The following is a 23,724-nucleotide window of genomic DNA, read 5'->3' as shown; positions in this document are numbered from 1 at the left end:
CGTGTGCATCCGAGCTCCTTGTGCATGTTAACACACGCATACCGTCCGCTTTAATATATGTAACGGACTGAGATATGCTTGTTCGCGCATGTGCGCTAGTCTGTTAGCGTGTGCATTGAACTGAACCGCTAAGTGGGAGAACTTGCACAATTGGTGGCTGACTAAATACTTTTTTTCCCCACTGTATGTGGTGGATGGAGCCGCGTCTGTTTGTTTGGCTGAGACTCTGGATCCAGGCATGTTGGAAACAGGAGCAGATTGGAGCATATTGTGGCGGCTCTGACCATGCTCTGCCTTCAGAATGAGCAGAGAGAGAGCAGGACACCACTCATCGACTAGAGACACACTTGACCACATGATGAGTATTTTTTAGGATTAGACGGCGTGAGCGTTGCGGGCTGTTTAGCTGAATAATAGAACCCAATAGAGTTGAACTTTGTTGTTGTGTTCAGTTTCATCTCTCATTCTCAATTCAGTTGAAAAACTAGATTTTTGTATTTCTAAATACTTTGCAGAATCATGAGAACCTAAATAGAATTTTAATTTAAATGAAGTCACTATTGTAGTGAATAAGTGATATCAAATCTTTTCTCAGTAAATTATGCCATCTTAGACTTATAATAACACCTGGTGGCAAGGATGTAGCATCATTTAAAGATTTTCAGTCAATTGTTCTTATTCGACTTATTCTGTGAGTACAAGTGTATGATAATTGCACGGTGGCCGAGAGAGCTCAACACGCTACAACTTCAGAAAACTCATGCAAATAGAAAAAGCACCAGTAAACTAAGAAAACATCTTCATCAGTTTGGCAGCACATGTGCTGCAAATGCTCACAACACAAACAAAGAAACGCGCAAGTAGCACAGACCACATTAAAATTACCCCAGCAAAATGTTTTTTATTGATTACCATTTTTAAAACCACAGTTGTACAAATACCATGGTTAGTGTAATAAATCCATGGTTTATTTGTGCATGGTTACCATGGTTTAACTATAGTAACCATTTTTTGTTTTTATTTATTTTTTATATAATGTTTTAGTTATTTATTTTTAATAGTAAAACCATAGGCTATGGTTATTTTTTGTAAGGAAAATTGTAAAAGTAAGTACATTCACAGTTACAGTAATTGTGTATTTTGTCAGCTTATTAATAATATAAAAAAAAAAATAAGGAATCTTATATTAGGATGTTAACTACAGTGGAAATGAGAGAGCAATTTTGAAGGAAAGAAGAGCATTAAGGAACATGCAAGGAGGTTCTGAGAGATGAAGACAGAATTCTGAGCTGGTGGAAGAATATTTAATGCTTTTAGAACGTTTCAGGAGGGAATCGCTCCTTGCTGAGCACTTCCTGCAGAAATCTTATTGGACACGCACAGATACAGACACACACACACACATGCAAACTTAAACACATACCGTTTTATAAGTATATAGCAGGTAAGAGGATATTGCTGGACTAATACTAGTTATTTCCAGCATTTGTTGATGCTAATGTGTAATACTATGTGATATGTATGATGTATATGGCCATTACTTTGCTATAAACATGCTTATTATGAGAGATGAGCTATCAAAATCATTTTTCATGCTCCCTGCCATAGACGCGGAACAGATGATGATGTGAGAGGATGGGATGATGGGATGATGAGTGAAGGATAGAGAGAGACGGATAGAGTGTGCTGTGTTTGAACCCATCACATCCAAACATTATTAATGACAACAGGGGCACTCACACACACACAAGCACAACTCAAATATCGCAGACAAACAAAGAAAAGGAAAAAAACAAGTCAGAAAGAAACTGGGCTGACTCACATTCAACATGGAAAAAGGGAAAAAAGGTGACCTTTTTTCCTGTCTCTATGCAGTTGCCAGCCAAGATGAACAGATAGAAAGGAACAATGCAGGAAAGACTTGAGTATTTATCTGTATTATATATATTGAATTGGACTGATGAGAGTTCATCTTAACCTTCATGTTCTGTATGGGCTCTTAGAGCCCTCAAGGGCTCGAAAATATACCAATAAACATTGAAATATCTGGTTGAAACTCCATTGCTTGTTCTAATCTTATGAGATCTGATTACAAACAAAATTTCAGCTTTATAACATGCATCAACCGTCCTTTATGAAAAATTGCTTCATTACTTTTGTTTGGAGTCTCAGAGAACTCGGATACAAAGCATTAATAAATGCAATGAATTTTCACATGCTAACTTTTTTTATGTGTACACCCCTGTCAGTTGTTTATTTTAATTTATTTTATTGTATTTTTCAAAAATGTTTTTTGGAGGGGTCCAGTCGACACATAAAAGAAGCAAAATTACTGAAATGGATGCTAGTTAGATTTCTGAAAATTGTGGGAAAAGAGAGGGAAAAGGCTTCGGTGTACCTACCTACTGGATTGTGATTGAATTTATTCAATTGTTATTTTTATTACTGCTATTATTATTTGTAAATGATGTGAGTCATTGGGGCTTCATAAAAACAACAAAAAAGTCAAATCAATCTCAAATGAACATGAGGGTTAACTAAACATAATCTAACTTAATTGAAATGTATTCACTCTTTGTCTTTGCTTTACTTCCTCACAGATGGCACAAAACGCACACGCAGAAACACACACGTACATTAACGCAGAAGTGGGGAGGATTTGTGCAGAGGTATTCAGAGAACACTTCTTAATATTAATCACCCTTGCCCAAAATAATACAGTTGTTGCTAAGCAACCATCGGGAGATGAGGGCATTTCTCTAAATAAACATCTCAATTTATTATTGGGTAAGATTGGACACTGATATCCTTAAAGGAACAGTACAAAAGCAGTGGATATGTGCAAAAGCTGTGTTTCTGCTCTTAGGATATTGAGCTAAATAGCCTGGAACCAGATATTTGGGGTTTACAAGCCCATTTTCAGCTATCTGGCCACAGCTGTGGATTAAATGATGAATTAAATGATTATTTTTTATGCCATTTCTTGTTCATTCAAATCTAATCTTTGTTTAATAAACATTTGTGTGTAATGCGCAGTAGGCAAATGAGGGATCCTAAGAGCCAATGAGCAGCAACTTAGCTATCCGCTTCACATTTTTGAGCACATACATTTTCAGCTTAATTTGAGAAAGAGAGAGAGCGCAAAAGAGGAACAACTAGACGGAGAGGTCGCTTTATCTCTATTCTGAAGTGTTCACTTTAATCCAGAGTCCTTTGTCCCACATTTTGGGTCCACAAGGCCACGGTTTCTAATCATGCATATGACCCTGTTAGAGCTGCCACGACCTTTCATGTGCTGGCAGTTTTTGGCATGCCCTTTAAAAGGAAAGTTCACCCTAAATTATGTGATCATTTACTCACCTCATGCCATTCCAGACCCATTTGACTTTGATTCAGAGAGATTTAGCAGAATGTCTGAGCTGCATTTTCCCATACAATTAAAGTGTATTGCCAAAGTTTCTAAGGCTCAAAGCATTGGATCCTGTATATTTCACTTTTTAAATAAAATATCCAGATTTTTTCAGACAAACAAAATAAATGCTGGTTTGTCGCATATGTCATCCAGACAATATCTTTCTGTCTAAGTTGGCTGCCAGAATAACAGAAAAATGGACACAGATTTTATGCATAGTCAAAAGTCTTTCATGTAGATGTGGAGATAAATGGCATATGTAACCAATTACCTGTTCTTGCATAGAGACACAACAAATATAGTGTAATTTCACTCTCTACTTGAATCCGTCTATATGTACCACTCTTTGATGCTTAACCAGTGGCGTAGCAAGTCAGCCCCGGGCCCATATGCAAAAAAATTAGTATGGGCCCCCCCAAACGTTATTGGCTCCAACTCGGTTAACTTATTGCTGATTTTTCTGAAGTGATTAACGTTACGTGTATTCACAAGCTGTTTTATTTACAGTATAAATGCTTGGAAATAATATTTAATGTTTTTCAAGTCCATTCATCATTTGTAGCACGCAAGCCACCCAATGATTGCAATAAGCTTTGTGCTTTGTTACTGTGTGGTGGATGGATTATCTCGGCAAAGGAGAAGTGCTCACTAACACAGATTTAGACAGATTTGTGAACAATAATTTAGAGAAATAGGCCTTTTGTGTACATAGAAAAAGTCTTAGATCTTTGAGTTCATCTCATGAAATATGGGGGCAAAAACAAAAGTGTTGCGTTTATAATTTTGTTCAGTGTATATTAAAACACAAAGTGTCAGCCTTCTGTCAACTTTATAATAAAACACTACAAACAATAAATGTTTTTTTTACGCATCTAAATTAGTAGTGAGATAACTATATTCGTCTCAGTTCAAGCGGCAAGTGAATCAATATTTTCCTCTTTAATATTTGGAGCACGAAAAATATGAATACATATTTGAATGCATGTTGAAAAAATCTGAACAATTTAATACAAACGAATGTTTCATGAAATCGATCAATTAGAGTTTCAAAAAAGTCAATAAGCCTACCTTTTATTGCTGTTTTTTATGTTAATTGTGAAGAATGACAGGTTGGATGCCACAGACTTTTTATTTAAAAAAAATTTTGTGGAGTGTGGAATTCTCACATTAACTTCACGTAATAGGCCTATAATAAACAGATTTTATTATCGTAATTTTGACTTTATTCTTAAAATATTATGACGTTAATCTTATTTTTCATCATGGTACTAAAATGCCACCTTAGGCTATTTGTACTGCATGCAAACAAAATCTTGGCACAGAAGCCCAAAAAACAAACAAACAAACAATAAATAAATAAATAAAATACTAAGGAGATATTTGAATTATTTATTAATGAACTAGTATTTTCTGAGTCAGTGTCACAAGATGAAGTTGACGATCCTGACTCGCCATCTCCTCAGGATGCGTGCCTTTAGAGAGAAATACATCTTTACGGATTAGCCTACATAATGAAAGAGTTTTTGTTTTCTATTTGAATTATTTTGTTTCAAAGTATTTAAAGCATTTTATTAGATATATGTATCATGTCTGTGAGGAGGCAAGTATTCGCTGAGTTTCGGTTCATCATTGTGATGCGCTCCTGCTCAAGACCAAGACAACAGAAAGCGCATCCTGTTTGTTTTCCTTATTTTACAAAAGCACAGGTTTTTGTTGATATTGTTTGTGAGACCCTTTACAATTCCGAATGATGTATTACTCTTACCTTTATGAGCAAAAATGACGGCGTATGTTAAGTTTCCACTCTTAAGAAAATAATGCAAGTGATCGCGCTGGCACCTCCATGTCCTGCAAAGCGCGCTTCAGCTTCCACTCTCCACACAAACGACTGTATATGCGTCTAACAGCACACATTTATCTAGGTTACATTTTTAAATTAATATTGTGAATTGTATGAAGTGTTTTATGTCTATAGATTTTATTTTAGGCAAGTCATGTTGATTTGAGAAGGCTAAATTGATCAAACATGTATGCTCAACTCAGTCCACTGCTGTCCGCTTGGTCGTTACTTAAAAAAAAACAACAACTTGAATTTAACAAACATAAAATGTTCCAAAAATATTTCTAAATTAACTTAATAAAGAAACGAAAAGAAATATAACCACTTTGCCATTAAAAACCAAAACTGGACTAGACTATTTGCTGCAACAGCAGCTGTGTAAAAAGAGAAAGAGAGAGAGAGAAAAAAAGACACACGCTCCGGTCAGACTCAGGCTGAGAATATTCTGATAAGCTGTCGGAAGGGCTGGACCCGTGCAGGGCTCTATTCATTCCCTCATTTCAATTAAAGGTTCCCCCTCGGCTCGGCGGGTCCACAATACGCCAGGGCCCATCTGCACCTGCATACCCTGCATACAAGACGCTACGCCCCTGTGCTTAACCCTTGACTCTCTATCCCCTGCATCTCTCTAAATTGTTTGATCTCTATCCTTTCTGTCCTTCACTTTAGTAAGAAGAAATCCTTTCATCTGACATTCCACAACACTCTTCCTTCCGAGGTTTAGTTTCAGGCGTAGCTTAAACCATACATAAATCACCTGTCAGTCTGTTAACAGACTCATACTCACCTGCATTCAGAAAAGAGGAGTATTAAACACACACACACACTCACTCGTGTCGCGTTTCACAGTCAATCATCTACAAACTGTTGGGAGCTAATAATATCAACAACAACAAAAAAAAGCGAAGGAATCGTATATTAGGATGTTAAAATAAAGAAAAATCTCACCTTTCAGAGCAAACATTGATAACTATGTCCCAGTCATGTTCGTCACTTTGTGGTTCCTTTGAACATTTCGAAATGGTCTCAAATAACATACAGGTGTGGGTTTCAGGTGACATCATGGCAGTTTGTTCAAATCCACGAGTTACTCGTACTTGAACAAACTGCCATTTTTATATCTTTTCCTAGCCTGAGCTTCAAGAATAACCAGATCAAATCAGATGAGCAGCCCAAAAACACCTCATTTGTGTCCATCCTGGCCGTTTGTCAGATATCCAGAGTTTATTAAATTTCCTTTGGGGATTTGAACGCGCAGTCCTCATTGCTGGCTCTTAGAAGCTGAAGGAAACTGAAGAGAGTCTGACTGTGAGTCCTATTAAATTGAAATATAAAAAGGATCTTTAAAGGAATAGTAAACTATCCACCCTCACCTTCATGTCCTTCCAAACCCTGTATCTTTTTAGTACATGGCAATATACTTCCAATCAAAACAGTGTTTTTTTATAAAGAAATTAATACTTTTATTCAGCAAGTATACATCAAATTAAACAAAAGTGACAGTAAAGACATTTATAATGTTACAAAAGATTTTAAATTCTGTGATTTTTAATTATTCCATCAAAGAATCCTGAAATGTCAAAAATGTATCACATTTTAAGCAGCACAACTGTATTAACAATGGTGATAATAATAATAAATGTTTCTTGAGCACCAAATTAGCATTTCAATGATTTCTGAAGGATTTTTTACTTTATTTTTGATCAACTAAATGAATGAGCATAAGACACTTATTTTTAAGATGGAATGCACAGTTATGTTTGCTAATCAGCCATACCAGGAAAACTGCATTGCTTCTTACATTTGAATGAACTGAATTGACTATCCTATTGACTCCTCAGTCCATCCTAATGTAATTTCATCTCCAAAACTGCCCTCCGCAGTTAGTCAGTCTTCGACTTTAGTCACACACCAACAGGAAGTCATGTGATGCGTGCGATTTCCACACATGATCTCCCAGGGGTCTGACGGAGTTTGATCCCGCTGTCAGCGGAAAACTAGTATTTTCTGAGTCAGTGTCACAAGATGAAGTTGACGATCCTGACTCGCCATCTCCTCAGGATGCGTGCCTTTAGAGAGAAATACATCTTTACGGATTAGCCTACATAATGAAAGAGTTTTTGTTTTCTATTTGAATTATTTTGTTTCAAAGTATTTAAAGCATTTTATTAGATATATGTATCATGTCTGTGAGGAGGCAAGTATTCGCTGAGTTTCGGTTCATCATTGTGATGCGCTCCTGCTCAAGACCAAGACAACAGAAAGCGCATCCTGTTTGTTTTCCTTATTTTACAAAAGCACAGGTTTTTGTTGATATTGTTTGTGAGACCCTTTACAATTCCGAATGATGTATTACTCTTACCTTTATGAGCAAAAATGACGGCGTATGTTAAGTTTCCACTCTTAAGAAAATAATGCAAGTGATCGCGCTGGCACCTCCATGTCCTGCAAAGCGCGCTTCAGCTTCCACTCTCCACACAAACGACTGTATATGCGTCTAACAGCACACATTTATCTAGGTTACATTTTTAAATTAATATTGTGAATTGTATGAAGTGTTTTATGTCTATAGATTTTATTTTAGGCAAGTCATGTTGATTTGAGAAGGCTAAATTGATCAAACATGTATGCTCAACTCAGTCCACTGCTGTCCGCTTGGTCGTTACTTAAAAAAAAACAACAACTTGAATTTAACAAACATAAAATGTTCCAAAAATATTTCTAAATTAACTTAATAAAGAAACGAAAAGAAATATAACCACTTTGCCATTAAAAACCAAAACTGGACTAGACTATTTGCTGCAACAGCAGCTGTGTAAAAAGAGAAAGAGAGAGAGAGAAAAAAAGACACAGGCTCCGGTCAGACTCAGGCTGAGAATATTCTGATAAGCTGTCGGAAGGGCTGGACCCGTGCAGGGCTCTATTCATTCCCTCATTTCAATTAAAGGTTCCCCCTCGGCTCGGCGGGTCCACAATACGCCAGGGCCCATCTGCACCTGCATACCCTGCATACAAGACGCTACGCCCCTGTGCTTAACCCTTGACTCTCTATCCCCTGCATCTCTCTAAATTGTTTGATCTCTATCCTTTCTGTCCTTCACTTTAGTAAGAAGAAATCCTTTCATCTGACATTCCACAACACTCTTCCTTCCGAGGTTTAGTTTCAGGCGTAGCTTAAACCATACATAAATCACCTGTCAGTCTGTTAACAGACTCATACTCACCTGCATTCAGAAAAGAGGAGTATTAAACACACACACACACTCACTCGTGTCGCGTTTCACAGTCAATCATCTACAAACTGTTGGGAGCTAATAATATCAACAACAACAAAAAAAAGCGAAGGAATCGTATATTAGGATGTTAAAATAAAGAAAAATCTCACCTTTCAGAGCAAACATTGATAACTATGTCCCAGTCATGTTCGTCACTTTGTGGTTCCTTTGAACATTTCGAAATGGTCTCAAATAACATACAGGTGTGGGTTTCAGGTGACATCATGGCAGTTTGTTCAAATCCACGAGTTACTCGTACTTGAACAAACTGCCATTTTTATATCTTTTCCTAGCCTGAGCTTCAAGAATAACCAGATCAAATCAGATGTGCAGCCCAAAAACACCTCATTTGTGTCCATCCTGGCCGTTTGTCAGATATCCAGAGTTTATTAAATTTCCTTTGGGGATTTGAACGCGCAGTCCTCATTGCTGGCTCTTAGAAGCTGAAGGAAACTGAAGAGAGTCTGACTGTGAGTCCTATTAAATTGAAATATAAAAAGGATCTTTAAAGGAATAGTAAACTATCCACCCTCACCTTCATGTCCTTCCAAACCCTGTATCTTTTTAGTACATGGCAATATACTTCCAATCAAAACAGTGTTTTTTTATAAAGAAATTAATACTTTTATTCAGCAAGTATACATCAAATTAAACAAAAGTGACAGTAAAGACATTTATAATGTTACAAAAGATTTTAAATTCTGTGATTTTTAATTATTCCATCAAAGAATCCTGAAATGTCAAAAATGTATCACATTTTAAGCAGCACAACTGTATTAACAATGGTGATAATAATAATAAATGTTTCTTGAGCACCAAATTAGCATTTCAATGATTTCTGAAGGATTTTTTACTTTATTTTTGATCAACTAAATGAATGAGCATAAGACACTTATTTTTAAGATGGAATGCACAGTTATGTTTGCTAATCAGCCATACCAGGAAAACTGCATTGCTTCTTACATTTGAATGAACTGAATTGACTATCCTATTGACTCCTCAGTCCATCCTAATGTAATTTCATCTCCAAAACTGCCCTCCGCAGTTAGTCAGTCTTCGACTTTAGTCACACACCAACAGGAAGTCATGTGATGCGTGCGATTTCCACACATGATCTCCCAGGGGTCTGACGGAGTTTGATCCCGCTGTCAGCGGAAGAAAGCTGTACTGAGAGAGAGAGAGAATGCTGAGAGAGAAGAATAGAAGCAGTGGGTTGAATACGTAAGGGCCTGCTGACGTGCTGATATATCTGAATTTGGATTTATTTTGGAGATTGAAACAGATCCTTTGGAGAAATGCCGCCTGTGTGAGGGGGAGGGGGCACATATGTGTCAGTATGTGTGTGTGCTTTTGTAATTGAGAGAACGTTTTAATACCTCTAGAATAGTTCCCTCTGAAATCGAATGTGTGTGTGTGGGAGTCTGTGTTTTATAAAAGAAAACTTTCTCTTTGTTCAAGACTGTGCTCAGAGCTCTAAAAAACGGATTAAACTGTACTAATTGTCTTTTCTCTCTCATTTGCACACTCTTTCAGTGTCAGACACACACGCTGTAACATCGGTGAGAGAGGTGCTGAGGCAGGGTCTCTATTATGACATCAAAAAGAAAGGATGAGAGGAGGACAGGGAGTATGAAAGGATCTGCGGAGGAGTACCTGTTCACAAAGCCCTATTCTATACAGATAATTAAAGTCTTACACGTCCCCATTGGGTTGCACTGCTGAGGAACAAATCAGGTGAAGAATTGGAGGAGGGGAGAAAAAAGATGGATACAAAGAAATGTTTGCATTCAGTCTGCTAAAGCACTGGAAGATTCTTTCTTTAAGTGAAGTGAATTCTGAGTGAAGGTCAAAACGTTAAAGGGGTCATATGATGCGATTTCAATTTTTCCTTTCTCTTTGAAGTGTTACAAGCTCTTGGTGCATAAAGAAGATCTGTAAAGTTGCAAAGACTAAAGTCTCAAATGTTCACGCAAAGAAAGATGGCGTAATTTTTATTCCCGCTGTAGTATTGTTGCTGCCGCCATGTCGTGAAGGCGCTGTGTGCTTCGTTGTAAAAGCAAAACTACTTCTAGTCAAAGAGGACGATATCTGCTTCGTCATGCCTGGAGCTGATCCGTGCTGGTTGCTGAGGAAACATAACAATTTTGCACTGTGGATCGCCGGATGGGCTTTCAGCGTGGATGAAGCGGAGTCCAGCCAGGGGTCGTCACATGTGGTTGCCGCAAGCCTCCTTCGTCGAATCCGCCGGCCGTGCCATTCTCAAGCCCGCCGCATCCGCTCACTCTAGCCCTCTCCGGTCGTTCCTCACTCTAGCCCCCGGCCTCTGCTCACTCTAGGCCACCGGCGCTCACTCTAGGCCGCCGTGTGTGACGCTGTGTTTTGTTGTGAAAGCGAAACTACTTTGTTTGGCCTTCCAAAAATGGACACGACTAGAAATCAGTGGTTAAGTTGTATTTACAACACTGTTCCAGAACACTTCAATCCAAATATTCAGATGTGTGCAGCACATTTTATGGAGGATTGTAAGTACGTTTTTTATATTTAAAGAGTTTTTATATTTTATATTTTTTATATTTAAAGCGAATTTTTTGGCAAACAGCACACCTCGCTTTTCAGACCGATGAGCTTTGTAAAAATCTATGCGTTTCAGAAAGGCGGAGCATAGAGGAGAAACAATAATGTACAGTATGTGGAAAATAATGTGTTTTTTGAACCTTAAACCACATAAACACATTTCATTACACCAAATACACCAAATAATGTTCTTTTTAGCAACATCATATGACCCCTTTAACATAGGTCTCTATTCGTTCATTCATGGCTGTGTGTTGTCTTCAGACCTGTATGTTTTTGTGTGTGTATGTTTTTACAGGAATGCTTGGTCAGTGTTTCGACTCTGTTGGTAAATGGAGCGAAACACCACAAGCGAACAGCTCAGTACACTTACCTTTCATTCAAACGCCTTGAAAAATACACTCTGAACAGAAAAATGGCCCTGGATAGAGCTTAGAGCTCTCTCTGGTGGCAGACCTTATTAACATCAGTTTTTTTTCTATATAGTTGCTTCCTAAATGATGTATTGAAATTGCTAAATTATTCCATATCTGTAGTGCGTTATCCTCTGATTAGAAGGCAGACAAGATTGTGATGAAGATTGTTACAGTAGAGACAACAACTAGATTTGCATTTTCTAAAGGAAATGTCAGTGCTTTCAAGGCAACAAACGAATAGTATTGGAGTTTTAAGCTTGGATATGTGTTAAGAAATACTGCATCAGAGCCGTTTGATGTCATCATGGCAATCAGCACACATCTGATTTTCTGCCAGCTATGCATAAAAATAAACAAGCAATGCAACACTGTTGTGATTATATAGGCACAACAGGAAAGACTCATCTGAATTCCATATGCAAATAGATGTTAGAGAGAAAAATGTTATGTTATCAATGTCACAGTTACATTTGAAATTCTTAGATTTCTTAAAACGTAGACAGCATAGATAGCAGAGCTAAGGCTGAAATCATATACACAAAAATGACAGTATTTCAAATAAATGTTGTATTTTTAACCTTATATTCAACAATGAATCCTGAAAAAAGTTTAGCAGTTTCCACAAAAATATTAGGCAGCACAAATGATGATAATACAAAATGTTTCTTAAGCACCAAATCAGCATATTAGAATGATCTATGAAGGATCATGTGACACTGAAGACTGGAATAATGGCTGCTAAAAACAACTTTATCACCACAGTCACAGCAATACATTTTAGTATATATTAAAATGGAAATAGTAATGTTTAATGTTTAATAGTAATGTTTCTTAATAAATTAAGAAAATATTTAATAATAATGTTTTTACTGTATTTTTGATCAAATAAATTCAGCCTTGGTGAGCATTGTGAATATAACTATGTACATAACAGTTTGGGCTGAAATGATTGCAAGATTTTATAAAAAAAGGAAGAAGGAACAACAACAAATACAATGTTTGAGGAATTTCAAAGGAATATTACTGTCTTGCAAGCACTGTGATATCTAGAAAAGGAAAGTTTGACAAGACAAACTTCGAAAGATGGCTTGACAAAGCTTTGCCTGAAAGTAAAAAAAAAAAAGCTTATAAAAGTCTTGAAATTTGATGCTTATACAACGTTAAGCATTTATACTGCAATAAGAATTTGGGATGCAGAAAGTTTCAATGGAAGTATATGCCATTTTTCAGTGTCTTAAATGAAAAAACATAACTCTGATCAGTTAGAACAGATCAGACAGATACTGATTTGAATGACAGAATGACTGATTTGAGTCATTAAAAAAAAAAAAAAACTCAGGTTTGCAGAATAACAGTATGTTGGTTCCGCTAGGCTATGCAGTTGATAAAATGTTCTGAATGGTTGCTAGTTTGTTTCTGTGTGTTTGTTAGCTTGTTGTAAGTGGTTACTAGGGTGTTCTAATGTACAGATCTGCTCCTGATCCAGGATCTTGTCATCTCAAGACTGGACTACTGTAATGCTGTATTGGCCAGCCTTCAAACTAGCTCAATTAAACCTGGCACAAGAATGCCAGTGTATTTGGTCTTTAACCGACCGGTGACGGCCCACGTTTCACCCCTCTCAGTCTTGCTCCACTGACATCCTAATCAAATTCAAATTCAAATCTCTTTTCTACTTCTGCAGTCGCACTTCTGCTCTAGCTTTTGTTTACTCTTGAAATTCAGTATTGCAGCGCTGCTAATGTCGCTGGCTCCTGTATGATAAATAGCTTGTTTTGCCTTATTTGAAAGTCACTTTGGATAAATGTAAATGTAATTGGTTTAAAGGTCTCAAACTGTGAATGTCTGAACATTAACATTCCATAAACGTAATTTGTGTTTATTTTTATGTCAACAATACATCAAACCCAGTATCAGTTAAATTTCTGTGACTTGATGTCATTTACAGTATGCGTATATGGTGCTGTTTTACAAACTTGTGGTCTCAGTATCTCTTTGATCAGATGCTCCACATGTACTTCACATCCTGTTGAGAGACAGACGCTATTTCTGGTTTGTTTGGGGGCCCGGAGCAAGATCTTCCCTGGTGCTGGGTCTTATTCGTTGCTAGTCTAAAGACATGCCTAATTAATGTCAAACAACCAACAAACATCACAACATTAAGGCAGAACTACCACCTCGACCGCAACTAAAGAAAGAAAAGAAGCAGCACTTCAAACCACTGAGGATAAACATGTTCATACACTGAAATAAACACACTGTTGTTAGGGATTGTAGTTTGTATTTTTTTTTTTTTTCACAGAAAATAGCTTGAGATTAAACATTAATTGCCCGATCCCTTAGGGTCTGCAGACCCCCCGCTGAAGACCCTTGCTTTAGAAGTATAGATCTCACTGATCTTGATGATCTTTATGTGCTATATGGAGGAAATGGTGTACTGTACATTAATCATTTGTACACCATATAAATACTTTAAAACAGGGCACTTCAACTTTTTTCAAAGAATCACAAGAATCTCAGAATTCTGTTTTTTTCTGACTCATAAAATTGAGTTTATATCTCAGTTCTGATTTCCATTTTTTCCAAGTTTGCTTGAAATTCTGACTTTTTTTTATTACCTTTTTTACTTTTTATTTCAAGGCAAGAACAGGCTTCCATATTTAGTGGATAGTGAGAGAGCAGGAACCTACTGTTACATATTGTATTTAAGTGAGTGTCGCATTTTAATTCTGGCTCATAATAATATATTTTAATGCATTCTTTTTTTCACTTTTTTCACAAAAATCTGTGTGCAATCAAACAATAATTGGCATGCTCCGAGGGTTCACAGACCCCCTATTGAAGACCCTTGCTTTTAGAAGAACAGATCTAACTGAATTTAATGCTTTATTAAGGGTGTTTCAAAGAAATCTTAAAGAAATACAATTCAAAGAACTGAGAACAAATTGCATTTTACACATTTTTGTATTGTCAAGAAATAGCTCCCTGATTATGATTCTGCTTTTCGAGCACACTGGTGAGTCTCATTAAACTACAAAACACCATTGTGAGCTTGTCAGCTGCCATTTATTACAGTGAGACCCCCTAGTGGCCAGTACAGGGAAAGTACCTCTGGCTTCACAAACACAGTTTGGGCCCAACATATTCTTACAGAGGGCAGCAAGCCCTGGGCAGAGGAACTATTGGGTCAAAAAAGAAGGAAGTTTGGTATCAATGTGTAATCACAAACCTCCTTTACCCCTGCAGGAAACATGCTGAACCTGACATGCCGAGCCTTCTTTGGGTACAGTGGGGACATCAGTCCGCTTGTTTACTGGATGAAAGGAGAAAAGTTCATTGAGGACATGGACCAGAGTCGCATTCGAGAGAGTGAAATCAAGTAAGAAGGAACACAGTGGAGGCGAGAGTAAAAATGTTGTGACACAAGCTCAAAACAACCCCCTCCCCAAACAATCTTTAAAAAATAGCCCATGTTCTGAATTAAGGATATCATACCAAAAAACATATGCAAACATTAGTATTGCATGCAAATTACACAGCAGATATATAATAACAGCTTAGACCATCATGGATGGATGGATAGACAGATGGATTTATTTATTTCCTTTTTTATTTACATACATATTTTATCATATGATAAAATATGTAAAAGTATGTAAATAATATATATATAATATATTTTTTAATTATGTTTACAGACAAATAGTTTTTTTTTCAATACAGTATTCCTGTACCATGGCAAATAGCATACTTTGGAGTTGAGTGTAAATACCTTATAAATAAGGTTATCTTTCAGTACCATGATAATATATCAAAGTTCGATGGTATTACTATCACTGTACCACCATACTGTTGTTGTAATGGTATACAAGAAACAGTTGCTTTTAAAACTAGCTTCCACTGTGAAATCGCTTATTCAATACGATAGATAGTGCACGGTAAAGCACACTTTAAATGTTCACTGAGATGTCGACAGTACATTTTCAATTACTGATATCACAAGCTTGTATATGAGCCTATTTATATCTAGCAGGGGTGGTCGCTGTGATGACACACTATTATTAATTCCCCTGTCTGAAAGAGAGCTGGATCTGAGCAAGTGCTGAATACATCCTAATAACACAGCGAAATGTATCTCGCACCATGCGTCGAATGCATTTGCATTTACATGCAGTTAAGGAGCAGCAATGTCAGCATATTTTAAATGAAATTTCCGTTTCAAATGATTCAGTCAGGACAAACAAGAGAGTGAAAATGCGCTGTTATAATTAAATGAGAGCCCCATTTGTTGAACGCCGACCAAACCCGAAACCTTCCTCCCAAAATTTCTAATCTCTACAAGCTGCTCAGTCTAAAATGTATCCCCCAAATCCTCTATCAAAAGGGGCTAATTAAAAAAACTTTTATTCCACAGCCTTTGGTGAACAATGGCTCATTGTTTTTTTATTCTCTCCGCCAGGACGGTCAGAGAACACCTGGGTGAACAGGAAGTGTCCATTACTCTGACCATAGATTCACTGGAGGAGATAGATCTGGGTAATTATTCCTGTTATGCGGAAAACGGCAACGGGAGAAGACAAGCCAATGTACAGATTGGGAAACGAGGTAACACATTCAGCCATAACACACATGAACTCAACCGGCTGAGTCATACCAGCTGCTTCTCATTTAAAGGAACAGTTCACACAAACAATTAAAAATCTGTCATTTGTTTGTTTGTATGACTTTCTTTTATGAAAAACTAGATGTTTTGAAGAATTTTAAGGCTGTTAATTTTTTTTAGACGGTGAAAGCGCAGACGGTGATCAGGTGCTGTCAAATAAAAAATCCCCATTAAAAAAATGAAAGTGCAATCAAATGAGTTCATATAATAGAAATGTATAATACATACAGTGTCTTTATATGATGAACAGATAGCAATATAATTCACTCCCTGACCATTTTGTTTCCCAGTATACATTACCCTGCTCAAAAGTTTGTGGTCAGTACATTTTTTTTATGTTTTTGAAAGTCCTTTATGCTTAGCAAGGCATTTATTTGATTAAAATACTGTAATATTGTGAAATATTATTATGATCTGAAATAACTGTTTTCTATTTAAATATAGTTTAAAATGTAATTTATTCCCGACAAAGCTGAATGTTCCGCAGCCATAACTCCAGTCTTCAGTGTCACATGATCCTTCAGAAGTCATTCTAATATTCCAATTTGCTGCTCAAGAAACATTATTATCAATGTTGAAAATCTTTTGTGATGTTTAATATTTTGACAGCCCCTAGTCACCTGTATACCTTTGCTGTATGAAAAAAGCAGCTTGGACATTCTTTAAAGCTGCTACTTTTTTGCCCCACAAAAGTAAGTAAGTCATACAGGTTTGGAATAACATGAGGGTGAGTAAATGATGACAGGATTTTCATTTTTGGGGTAAACTATCCCTTTAGTGTGCTGTGGGGTTTCTTTACATAAACAGCACACCGTGTTCCTGTGTCTCCCTCCTCTTCTCTGTCTCTTTCTTTCTCTCCTTTCGGGAAATGCATCAGCATCTAAAATTCACTATCTTTTAGAGAGAGCTGCTTTGAAGGCATCCTATCTTCTCTTTTAATGGCAGTTCAGAGGAGGAGACGGCTTCAGCAGTTCAGACACATTCTCTCCCTCTCAGCCAACTCAAAACTCATTCAACTGTTCTCACACACACACAAGTGAATAAACACACACACACACTCTCTCTCTCTCTCTCTCTCTCTTTCAACTCGTCTTAGCCATGCACACATATTTCTGCAGATAATCTTAAAGCCACGTACTCACAAACACACACACACAAACCAAATCTCTCATATGCACCCCCTCTCTCTCCTTCAGCTCATTGCTGAACTCACAAACACACATGCTTTCACAATCTTTTAGCTTCTCTGAAGCATCTGAGTGTATCTTGCGTGTTTTCCTCCATTAGCTGTAGCACAGAGGAGCTTTGAACGATATGAACATCATTAGTGCTTAATCATTCTGAAGTCATTTTGCATTTCTCACCCCTTGTGTATGTCCTTAGCGCAGCATGAATTTCCATGCTGGTCCAGGCTGGTTTGGTGCTGATCTGGCTGGTAGATTTGCTGGTGAAGCTAATTGACAAAGGAAGTCTTGCCAGTTTAGCTAGATGCCAGCACACCGAGCATCCTATGATAGGGATCAGTGACCATGTAGCCAAAATTTATTGAGTCTTAAATTAAAATCTAACATGAATTCAGTCTTCCAACTAAAATCACCATGGTTACAAACTAATGAAATAGTATTCTAGGCTTAGAATGTTTCTGTAATAGAATGCATCTGTCGGGTGCTGGAAGTAAAAATCCTATTTGTTTCCTCCAAGAGGGAATTGATTTTGAATAATAACTTATAAACCCTCAAGGACAGACCTACTGTGAGCTTCAAGGTTGTTGATTCATAGTGTAATTCAACTTATTTTTTAAATAATCATGTTAAACAGTGTAATTCCTAGTGAAAAAATACATTACCCATGATTCAGAAGAGAAATCTCCACCAATAAGAGAATCTCGACTAGCAAAAAGAGCTCCCATTCCCATGAAGCACTGTAAATAACAAAGAGTCAAAGGTAATACTTAAGTAATTGTATGCATAATATGCATATTTAGCAATAAATGTCAAATATATTGTTTTATATAGTATAAAATAGTTGTACATTTCTCCTTCATTTTTCATTTGATTGTCATTCGCAATGCTGCATAGGATTACAGTTCTTCCCTCACAAATGTAGTACAAATGTATGCTATGCTATGTTACTCCAGGAGTGTTATATTTGTAATATGTTCTTTCCCTTTGCATTTTGTCTCTCTCAGTGGAGCTGATGTACACCGTGGAGTTGGCTGGTGGACTGGGTGCGATTCTTCTGCTGTTGGCTTTGTTACTGTCTGTGTATAAGTGCTACAGGATCGAGCTGCTGCTCTGCTACAGGCATCACTTTGGTGGGGAGGATACAGACGGAGGTAAACGCCACACACACTCCCCCTAGAGGAACTAATGAGCACGACACTGCAGCAATTACATATTTGATTCTAATTTCTACATTATATGGAATTATTAGAGTTGCAACTCTTTTTTCATCAGAAGTATTTCTAAAATATATTGTTAAACATTTCTTTCTTTTCCCCTCAGAAAATAAAGAGTATGATGCATACCTGTCCTACAGTAAAGTTGAGCTGGATCAGTGGGGTCAGGAATTACAGGAAGAGGAGCGCTTTGCTCTGGAGATTCTCCCTGACGTCCTGGAGAAACATTACGGATACAAACTCTTCATCCCTGACCGAGATCTCATTCCTACCAGCAGTACGTGCCGAATGTGTGTTTTGGGTGAATGTATGTCTTTGTTAAGTGTGTTTGTAAATGTTGTCTTAAATGTTTAAAACATTTTCATTAGCACGTGACCTGTTCACAGAAATGTCATGAATAGTCAGAGAAATGAATTCCTGTGAAGTTTTAGGAGTGTATTCAGAAGCCCACAACAATCACAAAAGAAAGTTGTGCAGAGATTTGACAAACAGCACTAAAATTGTACAGAACTAATAAAACACCTTGATCATTCATAATGAAGTGTGACATTTTCAGCTCATAAACATTATAGCAGCACTGGATTTATCTTGTTTCCTAATACTGCAAAGTAATTTTATCATTTGTAATTAAATCTAATTAAACTAATTTGCATTAATATGACCAGAAAGCCTTATGTTGACTAGAAAATAGCTTGGTTAAATAAGAAAATAAGTATTTAGTCTTGAGACTTTCTGTAGAACAAAACAATAATTTTAAAAGATTATTAATATTCCAAAATGTGGGCAATAATAATAGTACCATTTCTTTCCATTGCAAGCCATCAGAGCCAGTTTATGTGACACAGTGTGTTTGTTTGCATCATGTGTCAGGTGTGTTTGCCCTGTATGTGTGCTGTGTCTGAAAGCCGAATGTTTATGTCCAGGTATGAGCAGTCAACATTACCAGGATGACACACATCTTCTTAGAGGTACAGCTTTGTTTGAATGCAAAAACACGCGTGCACATGTGTACGGTGTGCACAACACGCATACATTGTGCATGCAGATAGTTCTTCATGAATGACTGAATGAATGTTCTGTCCTAAATGTGCGTTTGTCTTCAGCTGTGCATTATTTTCAGTTCTCGTGCGACCTGTTAATTTGGTATTACAGTTTCTTTCTTTGTCTGTGCTGTTTATCTCCTGTAGCGTACATAGAGGACGTGTCCCGCTGCATAGACATGAGTAAACGCCTGATCATCGTGCTGACCCCGAGCTACGTGTTGCGTCGCGGGTGGAGTATATTTGAGCTGGAGTCCCGTCTGCGCAACTCTCTGGTTTCAGGGGACATTAAAGTGATCTTAATCGAGTGTGCCGATCTGCGAGGAGTCATTAACTACCAGGAGGTGGAGGAGTTAAAACAATCCATTAAATGCCTGAGCGTGGTGCACTGGAACGGCCCGCAGAGCAACAAGCCTGGCTCGCGCTTCTGGAAGCAGCTCCGCTACACCATGCCATACCGCCGCCCCCAGCAAACCCTCACCAATCACGCACTGGACGCCAGCGAACCCGGCCCCTTCGCCGACCTGCAGACAGTCTCGGCCATCTCCATGGCTACGGCCACGTCCGCCGCATTGGCGCCGGCTCACCCCGAGCTGCGCCCGTCCTTGCGGAGCTCGTACCGCTCGCACTCGCTGGCACGGCAGAAACACTCGCACTACCGCTGCTACGACTACGAGCTGCCCTTCACGGCCGGAGGAACGCTGCCGCCCCAGCACACCTACTGCAACCTGCCCCTCACCCTCATGAACGGCCAGCGGCCCGTCAACAACAAGACCCTGCGCCAGCACAGCCTGGATGAGCACCACGGCAACAACGCCATGCTCCCGCTGCTGCCCAGAGAGACGAGCATCTCCAGCGTCATCTGGTAAACACAGAGAATCCGAAACGCGCACGGTTTGGGCCACCTGGCACACGGGGGACTAAATAAGCTGGCATACAGCACAGGACACGATGAGGTTAGTGGCTTCCTGTGAGCGGAATGATCGTTCTGTCTCCACGCTAATGGGTCTGAGGATGTGCGTCGTCTTTTGGGCATTGATCCGGTGGCGAGGGACGTTGTAGTGCCGTATCTGTAGGCGTGAACTGAGCATATAAAGTCACACCACATGGAGGTATACAGGGTCTCGTGTAGATGTTAGCGTTATATTTGTAGCACCGCTGTCTTCCTGTCTCCATGTTGGGTTTGATCACGCCATCTATTTTTACTCGTCAACGCTTGATGCTTTTCGTTTTGTCCCTTCCTTATTTTTTAGGTTTGACATGGACTTTTGATTGAGATTTTTTGCTTTTTCTACCTTCTTTTGAAATGGACTGAAATATTCCTCGTTTGATTTTAGCTACTGTCGTTTTCGCTCGGAAGCTACTGCGTTTTGTTCCGTCCCTCTTTCTGTTGTCTGATGTAAGGTATGTATTTATGGTTTTAATTGCAAAATTTTCAAGAAGGAAATATATTACAAATTATGCAAAATATACGAAAGCCTAAAGGGATTGACAGAGGTGATCAGAGAGTGGTGCTGTCTTCTTTTACAAAAGGAACAGCACCATTTCTCAAATATTAAGGGGATTTTAAATGATGAGAAATCTATTTTTATATCTGAAGAGTGCTGATTCTCTCTAATACCACAGGGTCAACAATGGGACTGGAGACTCTCTTATTTGTGAATTTGGGTATTTTATACAGTTTGCTACGTTGTTCTCATCTGTGGAGAAAAGGAAATGTTCTATGTTAACTTCTGAAACAATAATCAACTGCATTTTTGTTTGTATTTTTTATGTTCATAGTCTAGGACTTTTGATCCACAGGCAGACCTTTTCACCTTCTTTCAAATTTCTAATGTGTTTAACTCTCAGTCTGACGTCTTAACACACTGGTTACATGCTTGTCTTTTTCTCCTCTAGCTGCTGTGTGACTCAGATACATGCTGGCATGTTTCACAGAGGAATACAGGCCTGTATACTCGCATTCTAGTATAGAGTGTCAAATAACTCCGCTTGATAACATACCGTATGATTTAATAAATGCCCAAAGTCAACATGTATTTGTTGTATCTTGTCTAGAGGTTTTCCCGATCTAGAGGTTTTCACTTATGGCAGCATGTACTGACTCTAAGGGGGAAAAACACAAAGCTAGAATCAGAACCAAGAGGTTTGACAGTAAAAAGAGGTCTAACTGTATAAAAAAAAAGAAAAAAAATCAGAAACGATTCCTGTAATTTCTTTTCTCCTATTTTTCTTTGTTTTGTTTTTTTGTTTTTGTTTTTTCAAAATTCAGTTGCAAAAAAATTGTTTATAAAAATAATTAGAATTATGTATGAATGTTTACCTCTTGAGTATGCATAGAGACTAGTTGTGTATCCTGATTTGAATATTTACTGTATTATGAACAACAGCTATCACAGAGAGATGTGTGATCTCTCTAGAGGCACAATCATTTTTCTTTTTATATTGTTTCTCACTGTGTACAGTAAAGTCACAAACCACTATAAGCTGGTCGGTGAAATTTTGTGCACGTGTGTGTGTGTGTGTGTGTGTGTGTGTGGAGTGCACTGGGTTTGTGTGGTTTACGGGGACACAAATTTGTATAATGACATGGGTATGACAGAGGTATTACAATGTGAAGGTGGTTTATGAGGACACTGCCTATGTCCCCATAATTCAAAAGGTTTAAAAAAACATGAATGGTGTTTTTTTGAAAATCTAAAATGCACAATGTTTCCTGTAAGGGGTAGGTTTAGGTATAGGGTTGGTGTAGGGTGATAGAATATACAGTTTGTACAGTATAAAATCCATTACACCTATATCCCCATAAACCACCAATACCGACATGAGTGTGTGTGAAGAGGTGTGTCAGGCCTGATGTGAATTCTCTCACAGTAGGTTGTCTGTATAAAACACTTATTTGAGAAACAAACACAAAGTTTTAGGTTCTAGGTGAGTTGCTAAAACTGAATATTTCAATTATGCTTTTGAACAAAATGCTACACACTGGATACTACAGTTTAATAAGCAAAAAATAATTTCATATCATATGCATATGAATGCACCTCTTTAAATAAAAGAGAAAAACTACATCTAATATATGCACTTATTTCTGTATTACTAAGGACTGTGACATCTAAAAAGATTCTATTTTATGCTTTATAATCCTTTGGATTTGTTGTACAATGGAAATGTGTCTTTGAAAATAGCATGTAGACAGACACCATTAATAAATATTTTACATAAAAAGACTTTACGTAATTATTGAACATAAATAGACATATGGACATAATTAAAAACAATACTTAAAATAGTCAAATGACATCACAATAACTTGAGGATAATAACTGCCAATGCAACACTTTACAGTAAAGTTAAATTCATAGTTAATGTATTGGGTATCATGAACTTACAATGAACAATACTTCTACAGCAATTGTTATCTAGGTTAAAGAAATAGTTCGCCCAAAAATGAAAATTTACAAAAGAAATTGTCACCCTCAGGCCAGCCAAGATGTAGATGAGTTTGTTTCTTCGTTAGAATAGATTTGGAGAAATTTAATATTGCATCACTTGCTCATCAATGGATCCTCTGCAGTGAATGGGTGCCATCTGAATGAAAGTCCAAACATTATGGAATTTTTCAAAAAGCATTAGAAAAATTCAGATGACTACAGTTAATCAATTAACGTCTTGTGAAAAGCTGTAGTTGTAAGAAACAAATACATCAAGGTGTTTTAACAACACAATGCAATAAACACAATTTCACTTGTAAACGGTGCTTGATCTGTAACTATTTCTCTCCTGATTCAGTCAAGGCAAGCTTTTCACTGGAGACACCAATATTACAGATAGAGGACTTGTATTTTAGCCGGAAGCAACGGTTTTAAGTAAAAACATCTTGATGGATTTTATCCTACAGACATGCAGCTTTTCACTTCTTTAGATATTAACTGATGGACTGCAAGTCATTTGGATTACTTGGCAGACTTCTGGGTCATTGTGATGTTTTTATCAGCTGTTTAGACTCTCATTCTGACGGGACCCATTCACTGCAGAGGACCCATTCGTGAGCAAGTGACATAATGCTAAAATTCTCCAAATCTCTTCCAGTGAAGAAACAAACT

General features: G+C 37.6%; 1 protein-coding gene across 1 annotated transcript in view; it reads left to right on the top strand.

Annotated features, from left to right (window-relative positions):
• The window catches only part of il1rapl1a (interleukin 1 receptor accessory protein-like 1a), a 106,166-nt gene extending 84,359 nt beyond the window's left edge, over window positions 1–21,807 (top strand). The window contains exons 7-11 of the mRNA XM_016237948.1: window positions 14,764–14,896; window positions 15,977–16,122; window positions 18,369–18,515; window positions 18,685–18,855; window positions 19,766–21,807. Coding sequence (XP_016093434.1) covers window positions 14,764–14,896; window positions 15,977–16,122; window positions 18,369–18,515; window positions 18,685–18,855; window positions 19,766–20,487 — 1,319 coding nt within the window. The 3' untranslated portion in view covers window positions 20,488–21,807. The remainder of the gene's footprint in view (window positions 1–14,763; window positions 14,897–15,976; window positions 16,123–18,368; window positions 18,516–18,684; window positions 18,856–19,765) is intronic.
• The last annotated feature ends 1,917 nt before the right edge of the window (window positions 21,808–23,724 follow it).

Source organism: Sinocyclocheilus grahami, unplaced genomic scaffold, assembly GCF_001515645.1.
Source record: "Sinocyclocheilus grahami isolate Dianchi unplaced genomic scaffold, SAMN03320097.WGS_v1.1 scaffold527.1, whole genome shotgun sequence".
Classification (NCBI taxonomy): Eukaryota; Metazoa; Chordata; class Actinopteri; order Cypriniformes; family Cyprinidae; genus Sinocyclocheilus; species Sinocyclocheilus grahami.
This window is presented reverse-complemented; position numbering and strand designations above follow the sequence as displayed.